Here is a 23482-nt window from a genome sequence, read left to right as displayed (position 1 = left end):
TAACTAGTGGAAACCCTGAAGGAGCCCCAGCTAGTCGCTGCTTTCTCACCTGTGCGGTCGGATCTGGTTACATTCACCTGGCGGCTCAGGGTAGATAGCGAGACGCCCCACAGCAGCACGGTTTAACCAGTACACAGGGGTGCTGCATTTTTCATCTTAGAGTGGAACAGTAGAAATGACCGATCTCACTCAGAAGCGAACAATCGGATGATATGAGAGGCGGGAAGTAATGTCCCTTTGCCGGTGTCATGGGGACAGAGCGCGAGCTGACGAGCGGAGATGACAGAGAAGGCAATGCCGGAGACACTGCCAGTGTAAGTATAGCATATTACCTGCTGTTGGTGAATGGGAATAATTCGATTTTTTAATTAACAACCAAAACAAGTGACGAGTAAAACTAATTTTGTTGTCATATCACCCGAGAAGCCTATGAGTTGAGTTTTCGTCTCCATAAAATGAGCTTTAAGTACCTTAATAGAGAACGTAGGTTTTAGGCATACACTAAAATAAAAACGTGTACAGTGTGTGACTGACTATGTGACCACACCCAAACCAGTGTCCACAGTTATGCCCAAGAGCCTTTGCTGTAGCCCTGCTTGGGATCTTTAGCCTATATTGACTATTGGTTGAGACTCAGGACCCGTTAGGGAAGACTATGTCAGGGTGGGAAATTGGACATGTGAATTGGGCCAAGTTGGAGGTAGTAATGTATTTAGGTTATAGTTTATTGAGTGGCATGAATACATCACACCAAAAGCTTGCTTTTATGGCTATTTTCAAACAAATTTCCTGCAATTATGTGTGGTAATGATTTATCTTCACTACTTGGACAATTGATTTAATTATTAAATCTATGCAAATAAATTATATGAATTGATAGTTCAGCCCTTTTCTTTTATTCTGTAATAGGAATATTTTAACCATGTAGTCAAGCTAATCAAATCAAAGTTCAGCGCTGTCCGTTTAAAGCAACGAAGGGCGCGCCAATCTTTTAAAATAACCCTCATCAAGATGTTACCTAATATTCCTACTCATCACATTATTATTATTATAAATAGTAGACTATCACTTCTCACAATGGTGCTCGTTTAGCAAAGGTAGATCAAATCTGAGTCAATGTCTTGCAAGATCACACAACGATTAATTCGGATTTTATATAACAGAACCTAATAGCATAGCAGGCCAATAACACCACTGTTACACCAAAAACACCTAATTTCTAATGAGATGTTAAGATGGTTAGTTGAAGCTGAATAGTCTAAAAAATATAGAATGCGCCAAAACTCAGAGCCACTATGCAGGATATATGGTTTAATTGAAACAAAATGCAAGAAAGGCTAATAGTTAACATCATCCGCTCTAATTGTCTCACGAAACAGTAACTCGGGAAGATGGAAATGCTGATTCCCATTAAACTGATTGAGATCAATCAAAAAATTGTCATGTGGATGCAGTTTCACCAGTAAAACGTGAATATTTAGCATTCACAATTGCCAGTGATAATGGGTATCAAAAATATACAATTTTCTTGAGGCAATATGTGTGGGCATAGGCAGACGCATTTTATGCAGATTTTTGACTACATCTGTCCTTACAAACTTTGAGAGAATGGTGACCTCATATACATATTATTTTGCGCTACACCACTGCAAGTAAGATTTATAGTAGGTCTGTAGACAGGGGTGTCTCTGTGCTGCATGTGTTCCCCGCAAACTGCAACCATCACCTGCTCATTATGAACAGGGTTTCTTCCCCATTTACATTGTGTCATAGCCTACACTTGGATTAGCCTACACTGTAATTAAATAAACTGGATCATTTTACCGCACCAGCATTGCAATCCAATGCATGCACGATTTATGGAATAAACGGAGATATATTGCGGGGCTGTAAAACATTTTGGGGCTGTGCTGGAGAAGGCTATAATCGGTCCACTAATACAGGACTGAAGGCCCAGTGTACTACTTTTGTAAGATGTTTTTTTCTCGTGCTACAGACCGCTATATAGGACTAGTAAAGGCCCAGTATACTATTTTTGTGAGGATGTAAAAAAATGTTTTTTATTAATATACTTTTTTTAAATTCAGATTTTTCAGGGGTGCTGCAGCACTCCTACTTCTTTCGGCTATGGTCGTTTCCATGGAGAGAATCTACACCCCCATTTATCTCATGGTGGATTAAGTTCCACGCACAGGATGGGATGACGCCACATGAATAATGCAGAGCATGAGCGTTTTGGAGCCGATGGGGTTACATGGCACCTCGCCAAGACCTGAGACATTAAAACAGAATACATACCGGTACCACCTTATGCAACCCGTTACATATGGTTTTTCCATGTGATCCAGCCTAAGGATGGATCAACATTTACATAATGAGTACCTGGAGGAAATGGGGAAGGGTCATGCTTTTTCAATTTCAGTCAAGGAGGCTTTAGTCTTTTTTTAAATCTAGTCCAGGGAAGGGTCATGCAATTTGTAATTGATTGAATGTTTATATGTCTCAGTGTTTTAGTATTAGTTGCTTATTAGACTATACATAGATGGGTGCCTGATGCCGCACCTCATCTGACTCTCCACTGGGCGCACAATGTCAAGTGCGCCTATAGGCTATTTAGTGTGGCCTCAATCAAATGATCCATAGCCTATAGGTTATTTAGTGTGGCCTCAATCAAATGATCCATAGCCTATAGGTTATTTAGTGTGGCCTCAATCAAATGATCCAAAGCCTATAGGTTATTTAGTGTGGCCTCAATCAAATGATCCATAGCCTATAGGTTATTTAGTGTGGCCTCAATCAAATGATCCATAGCCTATAGGTTATTTAGTGTGGCCTCAATCAAATGATCCATAGCCTATAGGTTATTTAGTGTGGCCTCAATCAAATGATCCAAAGCCTATAGGTTATTTAGTGTGGCCTCAATCAAATGATCCAAAGCCTATAGGTTATTTAGTGTGGCCTCAATCAAATGATCCATAGCCTATAGGTTATGAAGTGCGTGCTCAGAGAAGTACAGAGCAAAGTTATATTTCTAAGAGAGCTGCTGGGATGGTGTAAATAAAACTAGGCTGCATTACACATAACAATGGATGTTCCAACCCTGAGCCTTGGTCTGCTCTGCTCTTGCCGATCAAAAACTGTTTTGTGGGCTGCCTAACCAATGGCTGTGCTGTGTAGGCTGACAGGGGCAGTTCAGGAGGAGATTCAAAGGCTCCTTCTGAATTTATTTTTGATTAAGTCTAGTCTAGAAAATGCATGCGGACTAGCTTTGCTACTACAATAATTGATTTTTATTATAAACAATATGTTTCTTGCCTGTGATGTAGGCCTATTTATCAGAGTTATTGACATCACAATAAACCAGATTTGAGTAATTTACTTTGGTGCTGAAACCTGAAGCAGCAGCTGTGGCACAATCAATCAGAAATGGACAGCTTGTGGTGCTGAAAGTAGTCAAATTCGACTAAGCATAATTAATTTTAACTGTCTTCTTTTTAATTACACTTTACTAACAACAAGAGGGCTTTGTGTTGCAGCCTATTTCTTTCTATTTAAAAAAAATATTGGGTAGGCCTACCTGTTTGACAGATTAAATTAGGCTATAGGCTGCTATAGCCATAGATTTGTAGGTTACCAACATAATTAGAGCAGTAAAAATAAGTGTTTAGCCATACCCGTGGTATACGGTCTGATATATTACGGCTGCCAACCAATCAGCATTCAGGGCTCGACCCATACAGTTCACAAAAAGTTATCTGTAACAGCCCTTTGGTCCGCAATGTTTTATGCTAGAAACAAACTGGAAAATACCTGAAAATACGTGATTCTGTTGCATATGGGGATGTCTTGGTTTCGTTTCTTTAATATTCAGAGAATTTGCTCATTTTTATTAGGATCCCCATTAGCTAACGCCATAACGTTAGCTAATCTTCCTGGGGTCCAACACCAGTTTAGTAAGACATTACAAACAATGACCAAATAGACAATACAGACAATTAAATTACCTGACAGGAAGCACTTTTAACATTCAGTTGATGCTTTCTATTTCCTATGGTTAGATGTCTTTTAAAAAATTATTGAAGGTGGATTTAGTTTTTGCCTGAGAAATATGCATTGATTTAGAGTTCCATTCAACTATGGCTCTATATAAAACTGTAGATTTAAGTCGATTTGTCCTTGGCTTGGGTTGTCCTAGATGCCCTGAACTTACCTGTCTGGTTTGGTGGTTATGCATTTTGCTATTATGTACTAACTGGCCTGAAAAATACTGTGTGTATACCATTGTTAGTGGAATTTCTAAATTCCTGTATGTTTTGTAGCCAAAATCAAATTCGCACTCATTCTAATTCATTAATGATTTGTAAGTTCATTAATTATGCATGAAGTAGATTGAGACCAGTCTTAAAAGCCAAAGGTAACAGCGTTTATTTCAAGAAAGTACTGCCACATACACATATTTCCACAGGTTATAAACTGAAAATGACGTCAGCGTTTTCTAAACGTTCTATCTATTTCACAAGTAGAGGGGCCCTCTAGCTCTCGAGCCTTCGCATTATCAATACGAAGTCAAGGTCAGTCAGTATAAATCAACATTCTAGACAGTCTGGAGATTCGGCCGTTCCTGCCACCTGGAGATTGTACAATGAATGAACTAAGGAACAGACCTTCATTGTTACTAAACTCCTGACTACATTATATACAATTGGGAATGGGAGCAAGAGAGAAAATTCATATGTACAGTACATTATAGCATTTGGACAAGTCCGTTCTGATTGGAATGTATACATAATTAGTCATTTCAACCATAATTTCCTCTAACAACCATTCCTAACGAAAATCAGAAGACTGGATAGTAATTCGTTTCACAATGTGAATCCATGAGAGATTCTGATGCATTCATTTGGATAGAGCAATGTAGAGCTAATATGGCAGCCCTGTTCTGAGTGATTTCTTTGCTGCAGACCCCCCCCCCCCATCAATTTGTTCATATCAACCCATTCAGAGACCATTCTTTGTTCACTACTCAGTACATCTGTTAGCTCATTACATTCTGATGCTGCGCTATACATTGTAGAGTCATCAGCATACATTACCACTCTTGCTTTGTTCATTACTGAAGCTAAATCATTAGTAAAGAGAGTAGAGAAGTGGGCCTAGGCGGCTTCCTTGAGGAACACCACATTGTTTATATTTACTGTTTAAAAAGCTACCATTAAAGAACACTTTTTGCCTTCTCCTGGATAGATAGCTTTCCATCCTGGATAGAGCTGCAGACTTAAAACCATAACATTTGAGTTTACCTAGTAACAGTTCATGATCATTTACATCAAAAGAAGCACTGAAATCTAGCAACACTGCACCAACTAACTTCCTGTCTTCCATGCTCTTTAACCAATCATCTGTAATTTGTTTAAAGGCCGTACTCATAGAATGCCCTTCTTGTATGCATGCCGGAAACCTGTTATCAGATCATTATATGAGAAATAATCCTTGATTTGTACTGATACATTTTTTTTCCAATAATTTACTTAACACAGGCAGCAAGCTTATAGAATGACTATTAGAACCAGTGAATGCAGATCCTTTTCCCTTAGGTAGTGGAATAACCTTTGACTTCTGGGCACTGAATATGAGCAATTGGGGTAGATATGTGGGGTTGAGGCTGAGGTTGGATGAGGCTGAGCTACAACCTTCTATAGCCGATGAGACAAAAAATGGACTTTGCTTGGGACTGTACAATACATGTTTAAACCCAGACACCTTTTAGGGAAACACTGGTGACCTGTCATTGGGTTAAGCCACAGAAGAATAACCAGCAGTTTAAACTTCTGTGTCGGTAGTTCTACGCTGTCTAGGGTGGAAAAGTAGGCCTAATTTTTGAAAGTACTATGCTCAGATCCCTAATAATATCTCAGATTTAATTATTTGCAAACAGGGACAGTTTTGTTGCAAACAAGACATACTGATTTGTCATTGGAGAAATATGATAAAAAAGGCCTACATGCCTGTCTCTGTTCATTCTGCAATTTCGGTCATTATTGTGGTATTAAAAAATATTCTGGTAATGTGTAAAATGACGTAGAATTGCATGAAATGTTTATAAAAAATATATATATCTGACCTGCAAATACGATCATAGATTCACTCAATGTTTTTACTATAAAGGTCTCTCCACCCCTACTCTTGTCCATGGTGGTCTGCGAACCAACAACCTTCTGGCCTGCAGCCCTGTGTGCTATCAACATTCCTTCGTTGCCATATAATGCTGACAGGACGAAGAACAGTTTCTAAAACTGCATATCTAAGGCTCTGGTCTGTACAAGAATTGAGGGTAGACATGTTCTCTGCTATCGACTTTATGTTGTAATTATTATTTGGGATATAGGGTAGGGTCACTTTATGTTGTAATTATTATTTGGGATATAGGGTAGGGTCACTTTATGTTGTAATTATTATTTGGGATATAGGGTAGGGTCACTTTATGTTGTAATTATTATTTGGGATATAGGGTAGGGTCACTTTATGTTGTAATTATTATTTGGGATATAGGGTAGGGTCACTTTATGTTGTAATTATTATTTGGGATATAGGGTAGGGTCACTATGTTGTAATTATTATTTGGGATATAGGGTAGGGTCACTTTATGTTGTAATTATTATTTGGGATATAGGGTAGGGTCACTTTATGTTGTAATTATTATTTGGGATATAGGGTAGGGTCACTTTATGTTGTAATTATTATTTGGGATATAGGGTAGGGTCACTATGTTGTAATTATTATTTGGGATATAGGGTAGGGTCACTTTATGTTGTAATTATTATTTGGGATATAGGGTAGTGTCACTTTATGTTGTAATTATTATTTGGGATATAGGGTAGGGTCACTTTATGTTGTAATTACTATTTGGGATATAGGGTAGGGTCACTTTTTAGTTTTAAGCGTTCATGGAGGGTTTAGGTCAAATATATTTAGCTGAAGGGAGGGCCATTCATTTTCTCAATGTAACCCTTATTATAAATAACGTTCACTCCCCTGCTACTTTCAACAGTCGACTCCAGTTTTCCCTACACCGCCATTAAGCACGGGTAAAAATGGAAATGGTTCTGAACATAGGCCATTTGACCAGTCCTTCCTTCCCCACCGTACCCATTGGTTTCCGACCCTCCAGTCCCCAAGAACAGTACTAGTCACAGTGCCTGTTTAGTACGCCTTCCGTGAGAAAAAAAGGTCATATCTATTTGATCGCCAATTGTCAGGATCATAATTCCTGACATTTAATTCTAGTAAAAAGTCCCTGTCTTAGGTCAGTTAGGATCACCACTTTATTTGAAGAATGTGAAATGTCAGAATAATAGTAGAGAGAATGATTTATTTCAGCTTTTATTTCTTTCATCACATTCCCAGTTTACATACACTCAATTAGTACTTGGTAGCATTGCCTTTAAATTGTTTAACAATTGTTGGAAAAATGACTTGTGTCATGCACTAAGTAGATAGCCTAACCGACTTGCCAAAACTATAGTTTGTTAACGAGAAATTTGTGGAGTGGTTGAAAAACGAGTTTTAATGACTCCAACCTAAGTGTATGTAAACCTCCGACTTAAACTGTATGTACACTGTTGCTTATCAAACACAGATATCATGGCAACAAGCGGCGCCATGATATCTGCAAGTAAAGTGTCACTGTAAATGTAATTAAACACCATTTGTTACCATGATATCTGTGGTTGATAAGCAATAGTGTACATACATACTGCGTATATAAACAGTCTGCGCTCCGTTGATGATACGATTGAGAGTGTTGGTGACTTACAGTATACTGGCCCACAAAGACAGTGGCACTTTATGCCCTATTTGTTCTGCTGTCTTGCAGTGTGGGGAGATGCTGTTACGTGTTGATGTGCTGTATGATCTCCAGGTTAAGGATGTGACTGTGGAGGTGGCCACGGTTGACCACACCCTCCAGAGGCTGTGTACGAGGTACAACGGCCGCAGCAGAGCCAGACGTATGTCACGCATCAGGACCCAGCTGCCCAGGAAGAGCTGGGCTCCTCTGTGGAACCTCCAGAACCTGACCATCCTCATCACCGTGGTTGTGTTTGTGGTCGTGGTCATCGTGTGGTCACTGCTCTGGGTCTTCATATGTGAGTTAACTTACAAGGAGACTCAAACGCAATGTCTTTCTCACATGTACACACAAACATTTTAGTTATCTAAATCTTCATGAATAGTTCCTTACATTGTATATTTATTCCCAGTTCGCAGGGAGAGCAACAGCGGAGTGTATTTTGCCGGAATGTTCCGTGTTGCCAACGTAGATTTCATCCCCGAGTACCGCCAGGCAGAGTCCCATGAGTTTGTTTCCATGGCAAACAAGATACAGCACGTGGTGAGTGTGAGACGATTTACTGTTTTCTGCAGTGGTCAAATACACTGAGCAAACACACACCCTAAGCTTGGAACTCTATATCTATAGCGTAGAAATACAAGTCCTTCATTATGTTCATGGTTACTAAACGTGTCCCTCCACAGGTGAGCAGTGTGTACAGAATGTCCTCAGTGTCCAAACTCTACAAACTCACCGCCATATCAGACCTCAGGTACACTGTGAATCAGTCAGTGATTGGTTGAATAAGATGTTATAGTGCTTGGTTGGAACAAACCCCTGTACACACATACATCTCCTCACAGTGATAACAAGGGTGGTCTGCTGGTGCATTTCTGGATGGTGTTTGTGGTGCCGAGACTGAAGACCCCAGCCGTGTGTGAGGAGTGTGTAGGAGCTATCCTCAGAGACTCAGTCCTCACCAGCCTGAGGAACAGGTCTTCTGTAGGGTACCTACTTGGCCTGCCCGTAGACATAGATTCCATACTCGTTAATGGTGAGTGTGTGTGTAGATTTCTGTGATCTCTATATATCCTTTGTTGATGTTCTTTTTGTTCTCCTCAGCTGCTCTACGATCAGATTATACATCAATTGCAGCGGGTGAGTTAACTCAATTCATCTGTTTTATTGCCACATTATGTTGAGTATCTTCCTACTTACTAGCATGGCTGTGGTAGAGTAAGAGTACAAGCCAAAGCCCTCGTCTCTCTCTCTGTGCTACAGGCTCTCAGTGTGTGGACAAGCTGTATGCCAGCCTGCCAGGCTCCAGTGTTCCCCTAAACGTCTACTCGTCATGGGGAGGTCTGAGCTGCTACATCAAGCTGACGTCTACCCCTGGCACTCTGATCCGCCTCACCATTACCTCCCTGCACATTGAGCCCAGCGACTGTGTCAGTGATGCCCTCACCATGTACGACGCCCTGCTGCCCATGAGGGGGCGTACTCTCTACAGGTGAGTCAGTGTGACTCTGGATGGATCTACGGATGAAGTTGAATAGACAGACAGACTGACAGAACCTCCGACCGACCGAACAGTCTAACTCTGCCCATACCCTGCAGGGTGTGTGAGCCCGTGTCCCAGTCCCTGTCTCTGGTCTCCACGTCCAACGTCATGCTGCTGTCCCTCAGGATGACCCAGGGCAACAAGCACTTCAGAGGACACTTCCAGGCCATCGCTGAGGAACGTAAGACAGATTCTCTGACAATAATACTATACTACTGACAGACTGGTATTTTATCTCGTTGATGTGTGTCTCCCTACCAGAGCGTGTGACTGTTGCAGGAATTAAATTGCTCTATGTTTTAACACCCAATTAAAATGAGACACTGTCAATTCTTAAGGATTTGTAAGACCCTTATTTTATAGTAATGGACAGAGCCCAGTCTTAAAGTCAAACAGCAGATTTTATTCACGAGAGTACTACTCCTTACACATTTTACCACAGGTTATTAACTTAAAATGACGTCATTAGTTCCAGTTCCAAGGCTGCATGGTTCTCACATGGTCTTTCCCTATTAAGATAATATATGACCGAGCCAAGGACATGCTCCTGGCAGGTCTTCTGGTGATATAGTTCATTTATTTCTACCAAGGAACAGACATTGTTCTAATTCTTGATTATATTTACACACATTATATTCAGTACTAAGATTAAAAAGAAAATTCATACATATACAGTAACATAATAGTATTCTGATTAGTTCATATACAGTAACATAATAGTATTCTGGTTAGTACATATACAGTAACATAATAGTATTCTGGTTAGTAAATGAACATAATAGTATTCTGGTTACATATACAGTAACATAATAGTATTCTGATTAGTACATATACAGTAACATAATAGTATTCTGATTAGTACATATACAGTAACATAATAGTATTCTGATTAGTACATATACAGTAACATAATAGTATTCTGATTAGTACATATACAGTAACATAATAGTATTCTGATTAGTACATATACAGTAACATAATAGTATTCTGATTAGTACATATACAGTAACATAATAGTATTCTGATTAGTCAGTTCTGATTGAAATGTATACATAATTAGTCATCATTGATAAAAATTCCCTTAACAGTGACTTACGTAGAGATCCAGGCAGAGCCAGATTTCTCCGGTCAGATCACCAGTCCCTTTTACCCCAGTCTGCTGCCTCCTCAGTGCTCCTTCATATGGAGGTTTCAGGTATTTAAGTCTATTTGGCTCACATTCACCCCACTGACTAATATTGATGAAATGTCAACAGACGTCATGTGTTGTCGTCCACAGACCCCCCACATTGCTCTGGGAGTGGCTCTGAAGTTCCACAATTATGTGCTGAAGCTGAAGGACATAGCGGCCTGTGAGCACGGCTGGTGGAAGGTCAAGGAGATCATGTAAGAGTGTGTGTGTGTGTGTGACTGTCTGTTTTAACCTCAAATCTAAATCAAACTTGATTTGTCACATGCCCCGAATACAACAGGTGTAGACCTTACCGTGAAATGCTTACTTACAAGCCCCTAACCAACAATGCAGTTCAAGAAAGAGTTAAGAAAATATTTACCAAATAAAGTAAAGAATTATAAAAAGTAACATAATTAAATAACAATAACAAGGCTGTGTACAGGGGGTACGTGTCAACGTGTCAACATGCAGGGGTAGAGGTTAGTCGAGATCATTTGTAGATGTAGGTAGAGGTAATATCACTGTATGTTGTGTTCCATATCCAGAACCGATGGACAGATTGATTTCCAGATTGGTTTGTTATTTGATTGATTGTGTGCTGATGTCCATAGATACTGTGGAAGCTACATAGGCCACACCACAGTGTTCCGTATCCCTGACACCACCGCTGAGGTGGAGTTTCGCAGCAGCTCCCGGAGCTCTGACCAACCCTTCCAGGCCGAATCTAGTAGCTTCAACATCAGCCAACGTAACAACTTTACCAGGACCTTTTTCTCAGTCTTCCTTCTTTCTCTCACTACTTCCTTACCCATCACCTTCACTGAATCTGCATCTTGTTCAGTTATATATTCATTTTAAATTCACTACCATAGTCCTGAGACAGTAGAAGAACCACACTTCTCTTCTACTATACACCCGGTCTCCCTGATCCCACACCCCTGTCTCCCTGTTCCCACACCCCTGTCTCCCTGTTCCCACACCCCTGTCTCCCTGTTCCCACACCCCTGTCTCCCTGTTCCCACACCCCTGTCTCCCTGTTCCCACACCCCTGTCTCCCTGTTCCCTCTCCGCTGTCTCCCCCCTTCCCTCTCCGCTGTCTCCCTCTCCGCTGTTCCCACACCCTGTCTCCCCCTGTTCCCACACCCCGCTGTCTCCCTGTTCCCTCTCCGCTGTCTCCCTCTCCGCTGTCTCCCTCTCCGCTGTCTCCCTCTCCGCTGTCTCCCCCCTTCCCTCTCCGCTGTCTCCCTCTCCGCTGTCTCCCTCTCCGCTGTCTCCCTCTCCGCTGTCTCCCCCTTCCCTCTCCGCTTCCCTCTCCGCTGTCTCCCTCCCCTGCTCCCTCTCCCCTGTCTCCCTCTCCCCCTGTCTCCCTCTCCTGTCTCCTCTCCCTGTCTCCGCTCCCTCTCCGCTCTCTCTGCTGTCTCCCTCTCCCACCCCCCCTTCCCCCCTTCCCTCACCCCCGTCCCCCTTCCCTCCCCCCGTCTCCCCCTTCCCTCACCCCTGTCTCCCCCAGCGTGTGCAGAGGGCCATTTCCTGTGCTCCACAGGGCTGTGTGTGGAGAAGACCCGACGCTGTGACGGCCTGGACGACTGTCAGGACGAGAGTGATGAGGTCTTCTGCGGTATGTAAACAGGAATTAACAACAGCATCATACATGCTAGAACTTCAGTATTGACATCATCAAAAATGTTGTTAAGAACTGATATATTCCTTTGAATTGATATTTTCCTGTTCAGCAAGGCCTAGTAAGAACTGTGGAGGCTCCAGTCCTCTTCACCCACTGTACATGTGCAATGGAGAGAGAGACTGCAATGACGGCAGGGACGAAACCAACTGCACTCTGGGTAGAAAGGAATCCTATCCTGTTTTTATATGTGTGTACACTATATATACAAAAGTATGTGGACATACTAGTGGACAAATTAGTGCATTTGGATATTTCTGCCACAACCGTTGCTGACAGGTGTATAAAATTGAGCACAAGGCCATAAAATGTTCATAGACAAACATTGGCAGTAGAATGGCCTTACTAAAGAGCTCAGTGGCTTTCAACGTGGCACTGTCATAGGAAGTCAATTAGTCAAATATCTGCTCTGCTAGAACTTCTCCAATCAACTCTTAATTCTGTTATTGTGAAGTGGAAACGTCTAGGTGCAACAATGGATTAGTTGCAAAGTGGTAGGCCACACAGGCTCACAAAACTTTGCAACACTCTACCGAGTTCCAAACTGCCTCTGGAAGCAATGTCAGCACAATAACTGTTCGTCGGGAGCTTCATGAAGTGGGTTTCCATGGTCGAGTAGCCGCACACAAGCCTAAGATCACCATTGGCAATGCCTAGCGTCGGCTGGAGTGGTATAAAGCTCTCCACCACTGGACTATGGATCAGTGGAAAGAGGTCCTCTGGAGTGATGAATCATATTTCAGCATCTGGCAGTCCGACAGACAAATCTGGATTTGGCGGATGTCAGGAGAATGCTACCTGCCTGAATGTATAGTGCCAACTGTAAAGTTTGGTGGAGGAGGAATAATGGTCTGGGGCTGTTTTTCATGGTTCGGGCTAGGTCCCTTAGTTCCAATGAAGGGAAATCTTAACGCTACAGCATACAATGACATTCTTGACGATTCTGTGCTTCTAACTTTGTGGCAAGGTAGGTAGCCTAGTGGTTAGAGCGTTGAGCCAGTAACCAAAAGGTTGCTGGATCGAATCCCCGAGTTGTACCACTGACTAAAAGTTTGGTGAAGACCCTTTCCGGTTTCAGCCTCCGTGCACAAAGTGAGGACCTCAACAAACACCTTTGGGATGAATTGGAACGCCTACTGCGAGCCAGAACTATTCGCCCAACATCAGTGGCCGACCTCAGGAATGCTCATGGTTAAATGGAAGCAAGTCCCTGCGGAAATTTTCCAACATCTAGTGGAAATCCTTCCCAGAAGGCTGTTATAGCAGCAAAAGGGGAACCAACTCCATATTAATTCCCATGATTTTGGAATGAGATGTTTGACGAGCAGGTGTTCACATACTTTTGGTCATGTAGTGTATGAGAAAAAAGAAGAAACCGGCACACTGCTCTTGCTAGTATCACTGCTCATTAATAAGCTTTACAGTATGTATGTCTCTGTCCATATGTGTGTGTACCACTAATCTGCCATTGTGGATGAGTATACTGAGTGTGTGTTCCCTGGTGCTGTACAGAGACGAGCTGCTCTGACATCAGGTACAGATGTAACAGTGGGTCCTGCATCCTGAAGAAGAACGCCAGGTGTGATGGAGTCACCGACTGCTCAGACCACAGTGACGAGAGGGACTGTGGTGAGTCCTCAACCGGAACATAACCATTCATTTGGTTTATCTCAACCACAACGTGAACATATTCAATTTATGGCAACTAAACCTCAATATAAAAACACACAAACAAATGATCCAACCTTGTGTCTCAACCACTTTAATCACTACCATTTATCTAGTTTCAATCAGTCTAGCCAGACCCAAAGAATCCCCACATGGCTTTGTGTGAGCCTTCCTCTGATTATGTGCAGTTATTTAGTGGGGTAATGCAGCTGCTTCTCTGTAGCTCTGTTCTGCCCCCACTGTAATGGCTCTCTGTGTTTGCTGGTAATATGCTGTGATTGGAGCGGCCGAGGCTTTGATCACACACACACACACACACACACACACACACACACACACACACACACACACACACACACACACACACACACACACACACATAGAGCGATCGTTTTTAATCAGGCTGCGGCAGAACAGTTTGTCACAGAAGTGACTCAGCACACGTGTACCGTACTTTACACACACACCAACATACATGTATACACACACACACACAGAGATATTCACACAAAAACACATAATGTACACATAAGAGACATGCACCTGTACACACACACACACACACACTTTCCAAAGTTTTATTAACGATCTGAATCACAGCCTGTGGCCGGTCCTCTACTGTGAAGAAAGTAGACTCGACCTCGGGTCTTCGGGTGGTCGGTGGAATCAATGCCCTCGAGGGGGAGTGGCCATGGCAGGTCAGCTTGCACTTCTCTGGCTACCTGTACTGTGGAGCCTCTGTCCTCTCTTCTGATTGGCTCATCTCAGCAGCACACTGCTTCAGCAGGGACAGGTGTGTATGCAGTCTACAGATTGACTGACCACATTATGATCCTGTTATAACTACTGTACTGAATAGAAGTGGACCAGGTACACACTGATACCAGATTGACCCCAGCCCAACATCATCATCCACATGCAACTTTTCTCTGGCAATGACAGTAATGAACCAAATTAGCTTTTCACTTCATTGAATACAGTTTATTTACATGATCCCTGTTCAGCCATAACCTTTGACCTCTAACCACTTTCTCTTGACGCTCCCCAGGCTGTCAGACCCGCGCCAGTGGAGTGCCCATCTGGGTATGCTGTACCAGGGTAGTGCCAGGCACGTGGCAGAGATCCAGCGCATCGTTGTGCACGAGTACTACAACAGGCTGACCTTTGACTATGACATCGCCCTGCTGCAGCTGAGGAGCCCCTGGCCTCCCTCCCTCAGCTTCCTCATCCAGCCCGTGTGTCTGCCGGCCACCTCACAGACTCTCACACATGCACACCGCTGCTGGGTCACAGGATGGGGGTACCGCTCTGAGGAGGGTGAGAGACAAAACCATGGATATACAGAGTTTGGTGTACAAGAATCTCACATACAGAGATCATGTTCCCTTCTATCCTCAGATAAGACCCTTCCCACAGTGTTACAGAAGGCAGAGGTTTCTGTCCTGGATCAGAGTGAGTGTAAGAGAAGGTACGGCCCCGTCTCGCCCCGCATGCTGTGTGCCGGAGTCCCCTCTGGACAGCGGGACGCCTGCAGGGTGAGTGGCCCACAAACACCCTCAGACTTAGTGTGCTCCTATGCCCTTTACATTAAGTGTACCATTTAGCCCTCTTTCTTAGTATGTCCTTATCGTCTATTGCCCTTATCCCCTTTACCCATAGGCCCTAATCCTTACTGTGCCCTTTTCGCCCTCCCCAGGGGGACTCAGGGGGTCCTCTGTCGTGCTGGTCCCCAGGCTCAGAGGGGCGATGGTTCCTCACAGGAATCGTGAGTTGGGGGGCGGGGTGCGGCAGACCCAACCTACCAGGCGTCTACACCCGTGTCAACAAGTTCACCACCTGGATCCAGAGCCACATCGTCACCTGAGTCAATTTCAACACCCTTTATTTCATAGTCCTATTTCAACTGGTATTTACTACAAAATTACAATGTGTACTTTCTGGTGTCTACTTAAATGAATCCCATATAAAATGTAATTACTATCTATACCATCTATATCATCTTCGAAAACACCAGGTAATGAGTGGACAGTATATAAAGCTGTTACAGGAATGAAGATCAGGAGAGATTGACACAGGTTAGACGCAGCACTGGTCCCCTTCAGCCAATCAACCCTAACCACAAACATACAGTGTAAAAAAATAGATATGTTTGATTGACCCAAATGTTGCATTAGATCTAGCTGAAAGCCAAACACCCCTAATAAGCCACGCCTCCTGAAAATAGCATAAAAAATACCCAGCTGCTAAATCAACCCAGCATGAGAGTATAAAATACCCAGTTGATGGTTATATTAACCCATGTTTGAGTAATCCCAACAACCCAACTTGTTGTGTTATTCACGCAACCCAGCTGTCTGGGTCAAAGTAACCCAGCGTGTGTTCTGTCCAATATTTACCCAGCGCTTGGTTACCAAATTGGGTTGTTTTTAACCTAGACATTTTTAGAGCGTGGACCTAAACCATATGGCCTCCAAATCTCTCTGTCTCTGTATGTCTAGCTCTATACTGGCTCTAGCCTAGGCTGCCTGCACTATCATTTAGGTACTATGTCCATTCCTGGTAATACACTTGAGTCCCCTGTGGAACTGCTCGTACGTAAAGCATCGTCTATTCAGGCTGTGAAGGCGTCATTTTCCTCCTTAACTACCTTTTTAACTGCCTGTTCAGGGGCAGAACGACAGATTTGTATCTTGTCAGCTCGGGGGTTTGAACTTGCAACCTTCCGGTTCCTAGTCCAACGATCTAACCACTAGGCTACCCTGGCCCCCCTCCACTCTAACCACTAGGCTACCCTGGCCCCCCTCCACTCTAACCACTAGGCCACGCTGGCCCCCCTCCACTCTAACCACTAGGCCACGCTGGCCCCCTCCACTCTAACCACTAGGCTACCCTGGCCCCCTCCACTCTAACCACTAGGCTACCCTGGCCCCCTCCACTCTAACCACTAGGCTACCCCCTCCTGGCCCCCCCCCTCCACTCTAACCACTAGGCTACCCTGGCCCCCTCCACTCTAACCACTAGGCCACGCTGGCCCCCTCCACTCTAACCACTAGGCTACCTGGCTAGGCTACCCTGGCCCCCTCCACTCTAACCACTAGGCTACCCTGGCCCCCTCCACTCTAACCACTAGGCCCCTGGCCCCCTCCACTCTAACCACTAGGCTACCCTGGCCCCCCCCCTCCACTCTAACCACTAGGCTGGCCCCCTCCACTCTAACCACTAGGCTACCCTGGCCCCCTCCACTCTAACCACTAGGCTACCCTGGCCCCCTCCACTCTAACCACTAGGCCCCCTGGCCCCCTCCACTCTAACCACTAGGCTACCCTGGCCCCCTCCACTCTAACCACTAGGCTGGCCCCCTCCACTCTAACCTGGCCCCCCCCTCCACTCTAACCACTAGGCTACCCTGGCCCCCTCCACTCTAACCACTAGGCCACGGCCCCCTCCACTCTAACCACTAGGCCCCCTCCACTCCCACTCCACTCTAACCACTAGGCCACGCTGGCCCCCTCCACTCTAACCACTAGGCTACCCTGGCCCCCTCCACTCTAACCACTAGGCCACGCTGGCCCCCTCCACTCTAACCACTAGGCTACCTGGCCCCCTCCACTCTAACCACTAGGCCCCTGGCCCCCTCCACTCTAACCACTGGGCCCGGCCACGCTGGCCCCCCCCCTCCACTCTAACCACTAGGCTACCCTGGCCCCCTCCACTCTAACCACTAGGCTACCCTGGCCCCCTCCACTCTAACCACTAGGCTACCACTCTAACCACTAGGCCACCCTGGCCCCCTCCACTCTAACCACTAGGCCACCCTGGCCCCCTCCACTCTAACCACTAGGCTACCACTCTAACCACTAGGCTACCCTGGCCCCCCTCCACTCTAACCACTAGGCTACCCTGGCCCCCTCCACTCTAACCACTAGGCTACCCTGGCCCCCTCCACTCTAACCACTAGGCCACGCTGGCCCCCTCCACTCTAACCACTAGGCTACCCTGGCCCCCTCCACTCTAACCACTAGGCCCCTGGCCCTGGCCCCCTCCACTCTAACCACTAGGCTACCCTGGCCCCCCTCCACTCTAACCACTAGGCTACCCTGGCCCCCCTCCACTCAACCACTAGGCTACCTGGCCCCCAACCACTCTACCCTGGCCCCCCTCCAAACCACTAGGCCACGCTGGCCCCCTCCACTCTAACCACTAGGCTACCCTGGCCCCCCTCCACTCTAACCACTAGGCTACCCTGGCCCCCTCCACTCTAACCACTAGGCTACCCTGGCCCCCTCCACTCTAACCACTAGGCTACCCTGGCCCCCTCCACTCTAACCACTAGGCCACCCTGGCCCCCTCCACTCTAACCACTAGGCTACCCTGGCCCCCTCCACTCTAACCACTAGGCCCCCCCCCCTCCACTCTAACCACTAGGCTACCCTGGCCCCCTCCACTCTAACCACTAGGCTACCCTGGCCCCCTCCACTCTAACCACTAGGCTACCCTGGCCCCCTCCACTCTAACCACTAGGCCACCCTGGCCCCCTCCACTCTAACCACTAGGCCCCCCCCCTCCACTCTAACCACTAGGCTACCCTGGCCCACCTGGCCCCCCTCCACTCTAACCACTAGGCTACCCTGGCCCCCCCCTCCACTGGCCCCTCCAAACCACTAGGCTACCCTGGCCCCCTCCACTCTAACCACTAGGCTACCCTGGCCCCCTCCACTCTAACCACTAGGCTACCCTGGCCCCCTCCACTCTAACCACTAGGCCACCCTGGCCCCCTCCACTCTAACCACTAGGCCACCCCCCCTCCACTCCCACTCCACCCTGGCCCCCTCCACTCTAACCACTAGGCCACCCTGGCCCCCTCCACTCTAACCACTAGGCCACCCTGGCCCCCTCCACTCTAACCACTAGGCCACCCTGGCCCCCTCCACTCTAACCACTAGGCCACGCTGGCCCCCTCCACTCTAACCACTAGGCTACCCTGGCCCCCTCCACTCTAACCACTAGGCTACCCTGGCCCCCTCCACTCTAACCACTAGGCTACCCTGGCCCCCTCCACTCTAACCACTAGGCCACCCTGGCCCCCTCCACTCTAACCACTAGGCCACGCTGGCCCCCTCCACTCTAACCACTAGGCCACCCTGGCCCCCTCCACCACTCTAACCACTAGGCCACGCTGGCCCCCTCCACTCTAACCACTAGGCCACGCTGGCCCCCCCACTCCCACTCTAACCACTAGGCCACGCTGGCCCCCTCCACTCTAACCACTAGGCCACCTGGCCCCCCTCCACTCTAACCACTAGGCCACGCTGGCCCCCTCCACTCTAACCACTAGGCTAACCACTCTAACCACTAGGCCACCTGGCCCCCTCCACTCTAACCACTAGGCTACCCTGGCCCCCTCCCACTCTAACCACTAGGCTACCCTGGCCCCCTCCACTCTAACCACTAGGCCCTCTAACCACTAGGCTCCCCCTCCACTCTAACCACTAGGCCACCCTGGCCCCCTCCACTCTAACCACCACCCTAGGCTACCCTGGCCCCCTCCACTCTAACCACTAGGCTACCCTGGCCCCCTCCACTCTAACCACTAGGCTACCCTGGCCCCCTCCACTCTAACCACTAGGCTAACCACTAGGCCCCCTGGCCCCTCCACTCTAACCACTAGGCTACCCTGGCCCCCCCCTCCACTCTAACCACTAGGCTACCCTGGCCCCCTCCACTCTAACCACTAGGCTACCCTGGCCCCCCCACTCTAACCACTAGGCTACCCCCCCCTCCACTCTAACCACTAGGCCACGCTGGCCCCCTCCACTCTAACCACTAGGCTACCCTGGCCCCCTCCACTCTAACCACTAGGCCCACTAGGCCCCCTCCACTCTAACCACTAGGCTACCCTGGCCCCCCTCCACTCTAACCACTAGGCTACCCTGGCCCCCTCCACTCTAACCACTAGGCCACCCTGGCCCCCTCCACTCTAACCACTAGGCCACCCTGGCCCCCTCCACTCTAACCACTAGGCCACCCTGGCCCCCTCCACTCTAACCACTAGGCCACCCTGGCCCCCTCCACTCTAACCTGGCCCCCCTCCACTCTAACCACTAGGCCACCCTGGCCCCCTCCACTCTAACCACTAGGCTACCCTGGCCCCCTCCACTCTAACCACTAGGCTACCCTGGCCCCCTCCACTCTAACCACTAGGCCACGCTGGCCCCCTCCACTCTAACCACTAGGCTACCCTGGCCCCCCTCCACTCTAACCACTAGGCCCCTGGCCCCCTCCACTCTAACCACTAGGCTACCCTGGCCCCCTCCACTCCCACTAGGCTCCCTGGCCCCCTCCAACCACTAGGCTACCCTGGCCCCCCTCCACTCTAACCACTAGGCCACCCTGGCCCCCTCCACTCTAACCACTAGGCCACCCTGGCCCCCTCCACTCTAACCACTAGGCCACCCTGGCCCCCTCCACTCTAACCACTAGGCCACGCTGGCCCCCTCCACTCTAACCACTAGCCCCCTCCACTCTAACCACTAGCCACCCTGGCCCCCTCCACTCTAACCACTAGGCTACCCCCCTGGCCCCCTCCCCCTCCACTCTAACCACTAGGCTACCCTGGCCCCCTCCACTCTAACCACTAGGCCACCTGGCCCCCTCCACTCTAACCACTAGGCCACCCTGGCCCCCTCCACTCTAACCACTAGGCCACGCTGGCCCCCTCCACTCTAACCACTAGGCTACCCTGGCCCCCTCCACTCTAACCACTAGGCTACCCTGGCCCCCTCCACTCTAACCACTAGGCCACGCTGGCCCCCTCCACTCTAACCACTAGGCCACGCTGGCCCCCTCCACTCTAACCACTAGGCCACGCTGGCCCCCTCCACTCTAACCACTAGGCTACCTGGCCCCCTCCACTCTAACCACTAGGCTACCCTGGCCCCCTCCACCACCAGGCTACCCTGGCCCCCTCCACTCTAACCACTAGGCTACCCTGGCCCCCTCCACTCCCACTCTACCCTGGCCCCCTCCACTCTAACCACTAGGCTACCCTGGCCCCCCCCACTCCCACTAGGCTAACCACTAGGCTACCCTGGCCCCCTCCACTCCCACTAGGCTACCCTAACCACTAGGCTACCCTGGCCCCCTCCACTCTAACCACTAGGCTACCCTGGCTCCACTCTAACCACTGGCCCCCCCTCCACTCTAACCACTAGGCTACCCTGGCCCCCTCCACTCTAACCACTAGGCTACCCTGGCCCCCTCCACTCTAACCACTAGGCTAACCCACTAGGCTACCCTGGCCCCCTCCACTCTAACCACTAGGCTACCTGGCCCCCTCCACTCTAACCACTAGGCTACCCTGGCCCCCTCCACTCTAACCACTAGGCTACCCTGGCCCCCTCCACTCTAACCACTAGGCTACCCTGGCCCCCTCCACTCTAACCACTAGGCTACCCTGGCCCCCCTCCACTCTAACCACTAGGCTACCCTGGCCCCCTCCACTCTAACCACTAGGCTACCCTGGCCCCCTCCACTCTAACCACTAGGCTACCCTGGCCCCCTCCACTCTAACCACTAGGCCCCTGGCCCCCTCCACTCTAACCACTAGGCTACCCTGGCCCCCTCCACTCTAACCACTAGGCTACCCTGGCCCCCCTCCACTCTAACCACTAGGCTACCTGGCCCCCTCCACTCTAACCACTAGGCCCCTGGCCCCCTCCACTCTAACCACTAGGCTAACCACCACTAGGCTACCCTGGCCCCCTCCACTCTAACCACTAGGCTACCCTGGCCCCCTCCACTCTAACCACTAGGCTACCCTGGCCCCCTCCACTCTAACCACTAGGCCCCTGGCCCCCTCCACTCTAACCACTAGGCTAGGCCCCCTCCACTCTAACCACTAGGCCCCCCCTCCACTCTAACCACTAGGCTACCCTGGCCCCCTCCACTCTAACCACTAGGCTGGCCCCCTCCACCCTGGCCCCCTCCACTCTAACCACTAGGCTCCACCTAACCACTAGGCCCCCCTCCACTCTAACCACTAGGCTACCCTGGCCCCCTCCACTCTAACCACTAGGGCCCCCCTCCACTCTAACCACTAGGCTACCCTGGCCCCCTCCACTCTCCACTAACCACTCTAGGCTACCCTGGCCCCCTCCACTCCACTCTAACCACTAGGCTAGGCCCCCTCCACTCTAACCACTAGGCCACCCTGGCCCCCTCCACTCTAACCACTAGGCTACCCTGGCCCCCTCCACTCTAACCACTAGGCCCCTGGCCCCCTCCACTCTAACCACTAGGCTACCCTGCCCCCCCTCCACTCTAACCACTAGGCTACCCTGCCGCCCCTTTAATGAAGAGAAGGCAGAGAAAACGGGGGAAATATGCATACTTTCGTCATGAAACAATTTCCCACCATTTTTGCATTTTCTGAAAATGTAGGATGTTGCACATCCATGGCTGCTGCCTGGGCTACACTGGCCCAGCTATATACTGTATTCTATGTAACAGTAACTGATATGTTGTTGAGTCATCACTTTCAACAATAAATATTCCATAAAAAAACTGCTTCTCGGAGACTAAATTTCCCCCTTAATGTCGAGTACGCTATTTGTCATTTATAAGGCTACAACTTTGTAACTCATAAATCCTTAGAGGTTCTAAGAGACAGTTTAAAATGTACTGGGGTGGGGGGGCTGGTCCAAAATAGGGGAGGGTTGTCTAGCTTACTTTTTGGTTTTGAGGGATGTGTGATTTATTTGGATTCCTTCCTGTTTATAAACAAAAGCTCAAACAGGAAGTACCAGTGATGCACGGAAGTGGTCGAACGAAGCAGACGCGAGGCTACAAGACTGTTTTGCTAGTACAGACTGGGATATGTTCCGGGATTCATTCGATAACATTGAGGAGTTTACCACAACAGTCACAGGCTTCATCAATAAGTGCATAGAGGATGTCGTCCCCACAGTGACTATAAGAACATGAACAATGACATGGACGCACAAAAGAAGTTCCGCTACAAACATGCAAAAAGGACAGTATAGGAGGAAGGTGGAATCCTATGACACCGGCTACGGCGCTCGTTGTATATGGCAGGGCTTGCAGACGATACCAGATTACAAAGGGAAACCCAACCATGAGTTGCCCAGCAATAAAATAACTCCCAAACGAGCTAAATGCCTTTTATGCTCTCTTTGAGGAATATAGCAAAGATGGCGAAGATGGCGTCAACATAATCAAGAAATTACATGATAAATATTCCCTTACCTTTGATGATGTACATCAGAAAGCACTCCAGGAATCCCAGGTCCACAACAAATGTTTGTTTTGTTCAAAAATGTCAAAAATACCTTCTTTTGTTAGAGCGTTTGGTATACATATCCAAACGCTAATTCTGGTCAGCATTATATCAGACAAAAACTTCAAAAAGTGATATTAGCGGTTGAAGAAACATTTCAAACTAAGTAAAGAATCAATCATTAGGATGTTTGTAACATATAGATTCAATAAAGTTCCAACCAGAGTATTCCTTCTAGTCTTCGTGAGCCATGGAACGCAAGTGGGTACCATGAG

The 23482-nt window shown here is 47.7% G+C and overlaps 1 protein-coding gene and 1 long non-coding RNA gene across 2 annotated transcripts; one reads left to right on the top strand and one right to left on the bottom strand.

Annotated features, from left to right (window-relative positions):
* The first annotated feature begins 132 nt into the window (after positions 1-132).
* On the top strand, positions 133-16689 carry tmprss7 (transmembrane serine protease 7). The gene is made up of 18 exons (XM_046292798.1): positions 133-314; positions 7919-8144; positions 8259-8389; positions 8533-8600; positions 8692-8882; positions 8951-8986; positions 9110-9338; positions 9446-9570; positions 10478-10584; positions 10669-10775; positions 11175-11311; positions 12074-12181; positions 12297-12404; positions 13757-13873; positions 14513-14705; positions 14961-15229; positions 15311-15447; positions 15609-16689. Exons 1-18 carry the CDS (start codon positions 249-251, stop codon positions 15774-15776), a joined length of 2523 nt encoding a protein of 840 aa, XP_046148754.1. The 5' UTR covers positions 133-248; the 3' UTR covers positions 15777-16689.
* On the bottom strand, positions 14309-23482 carry LOC123991318. The gene is made up of 3 exons (XR_006830778.1): positions 23177-23482; positions 15586-15748; positions 14309-15220 (listed from the first exon to the last, which is right to left on the bottom strand). It is a non-coding gene; the product is annotated as an uncharacterized LOC123991318 (long non-coding RNA).

The sequence above is a fragment of the Oncorhynchus gorbuscha genome, linkage group LG12 (assembly GCF_021184085.1).
Source record: "Oncorhynchus gorbuscha isolate QuinsamMale2020 ecotype Even-year linkage group LG12, OgorEven_v1.0, whole genome shotgun sequence".
NCBI lineage: Eukaryota > Metazoa > Chordata > Actinopteri > Salmoniformes > Salmonidae > Oncorhynchus > Oncorhynchus gorbuscha.
This window is presented reverse-complemented; position numbering and strand designations above follow the sequence as displayed.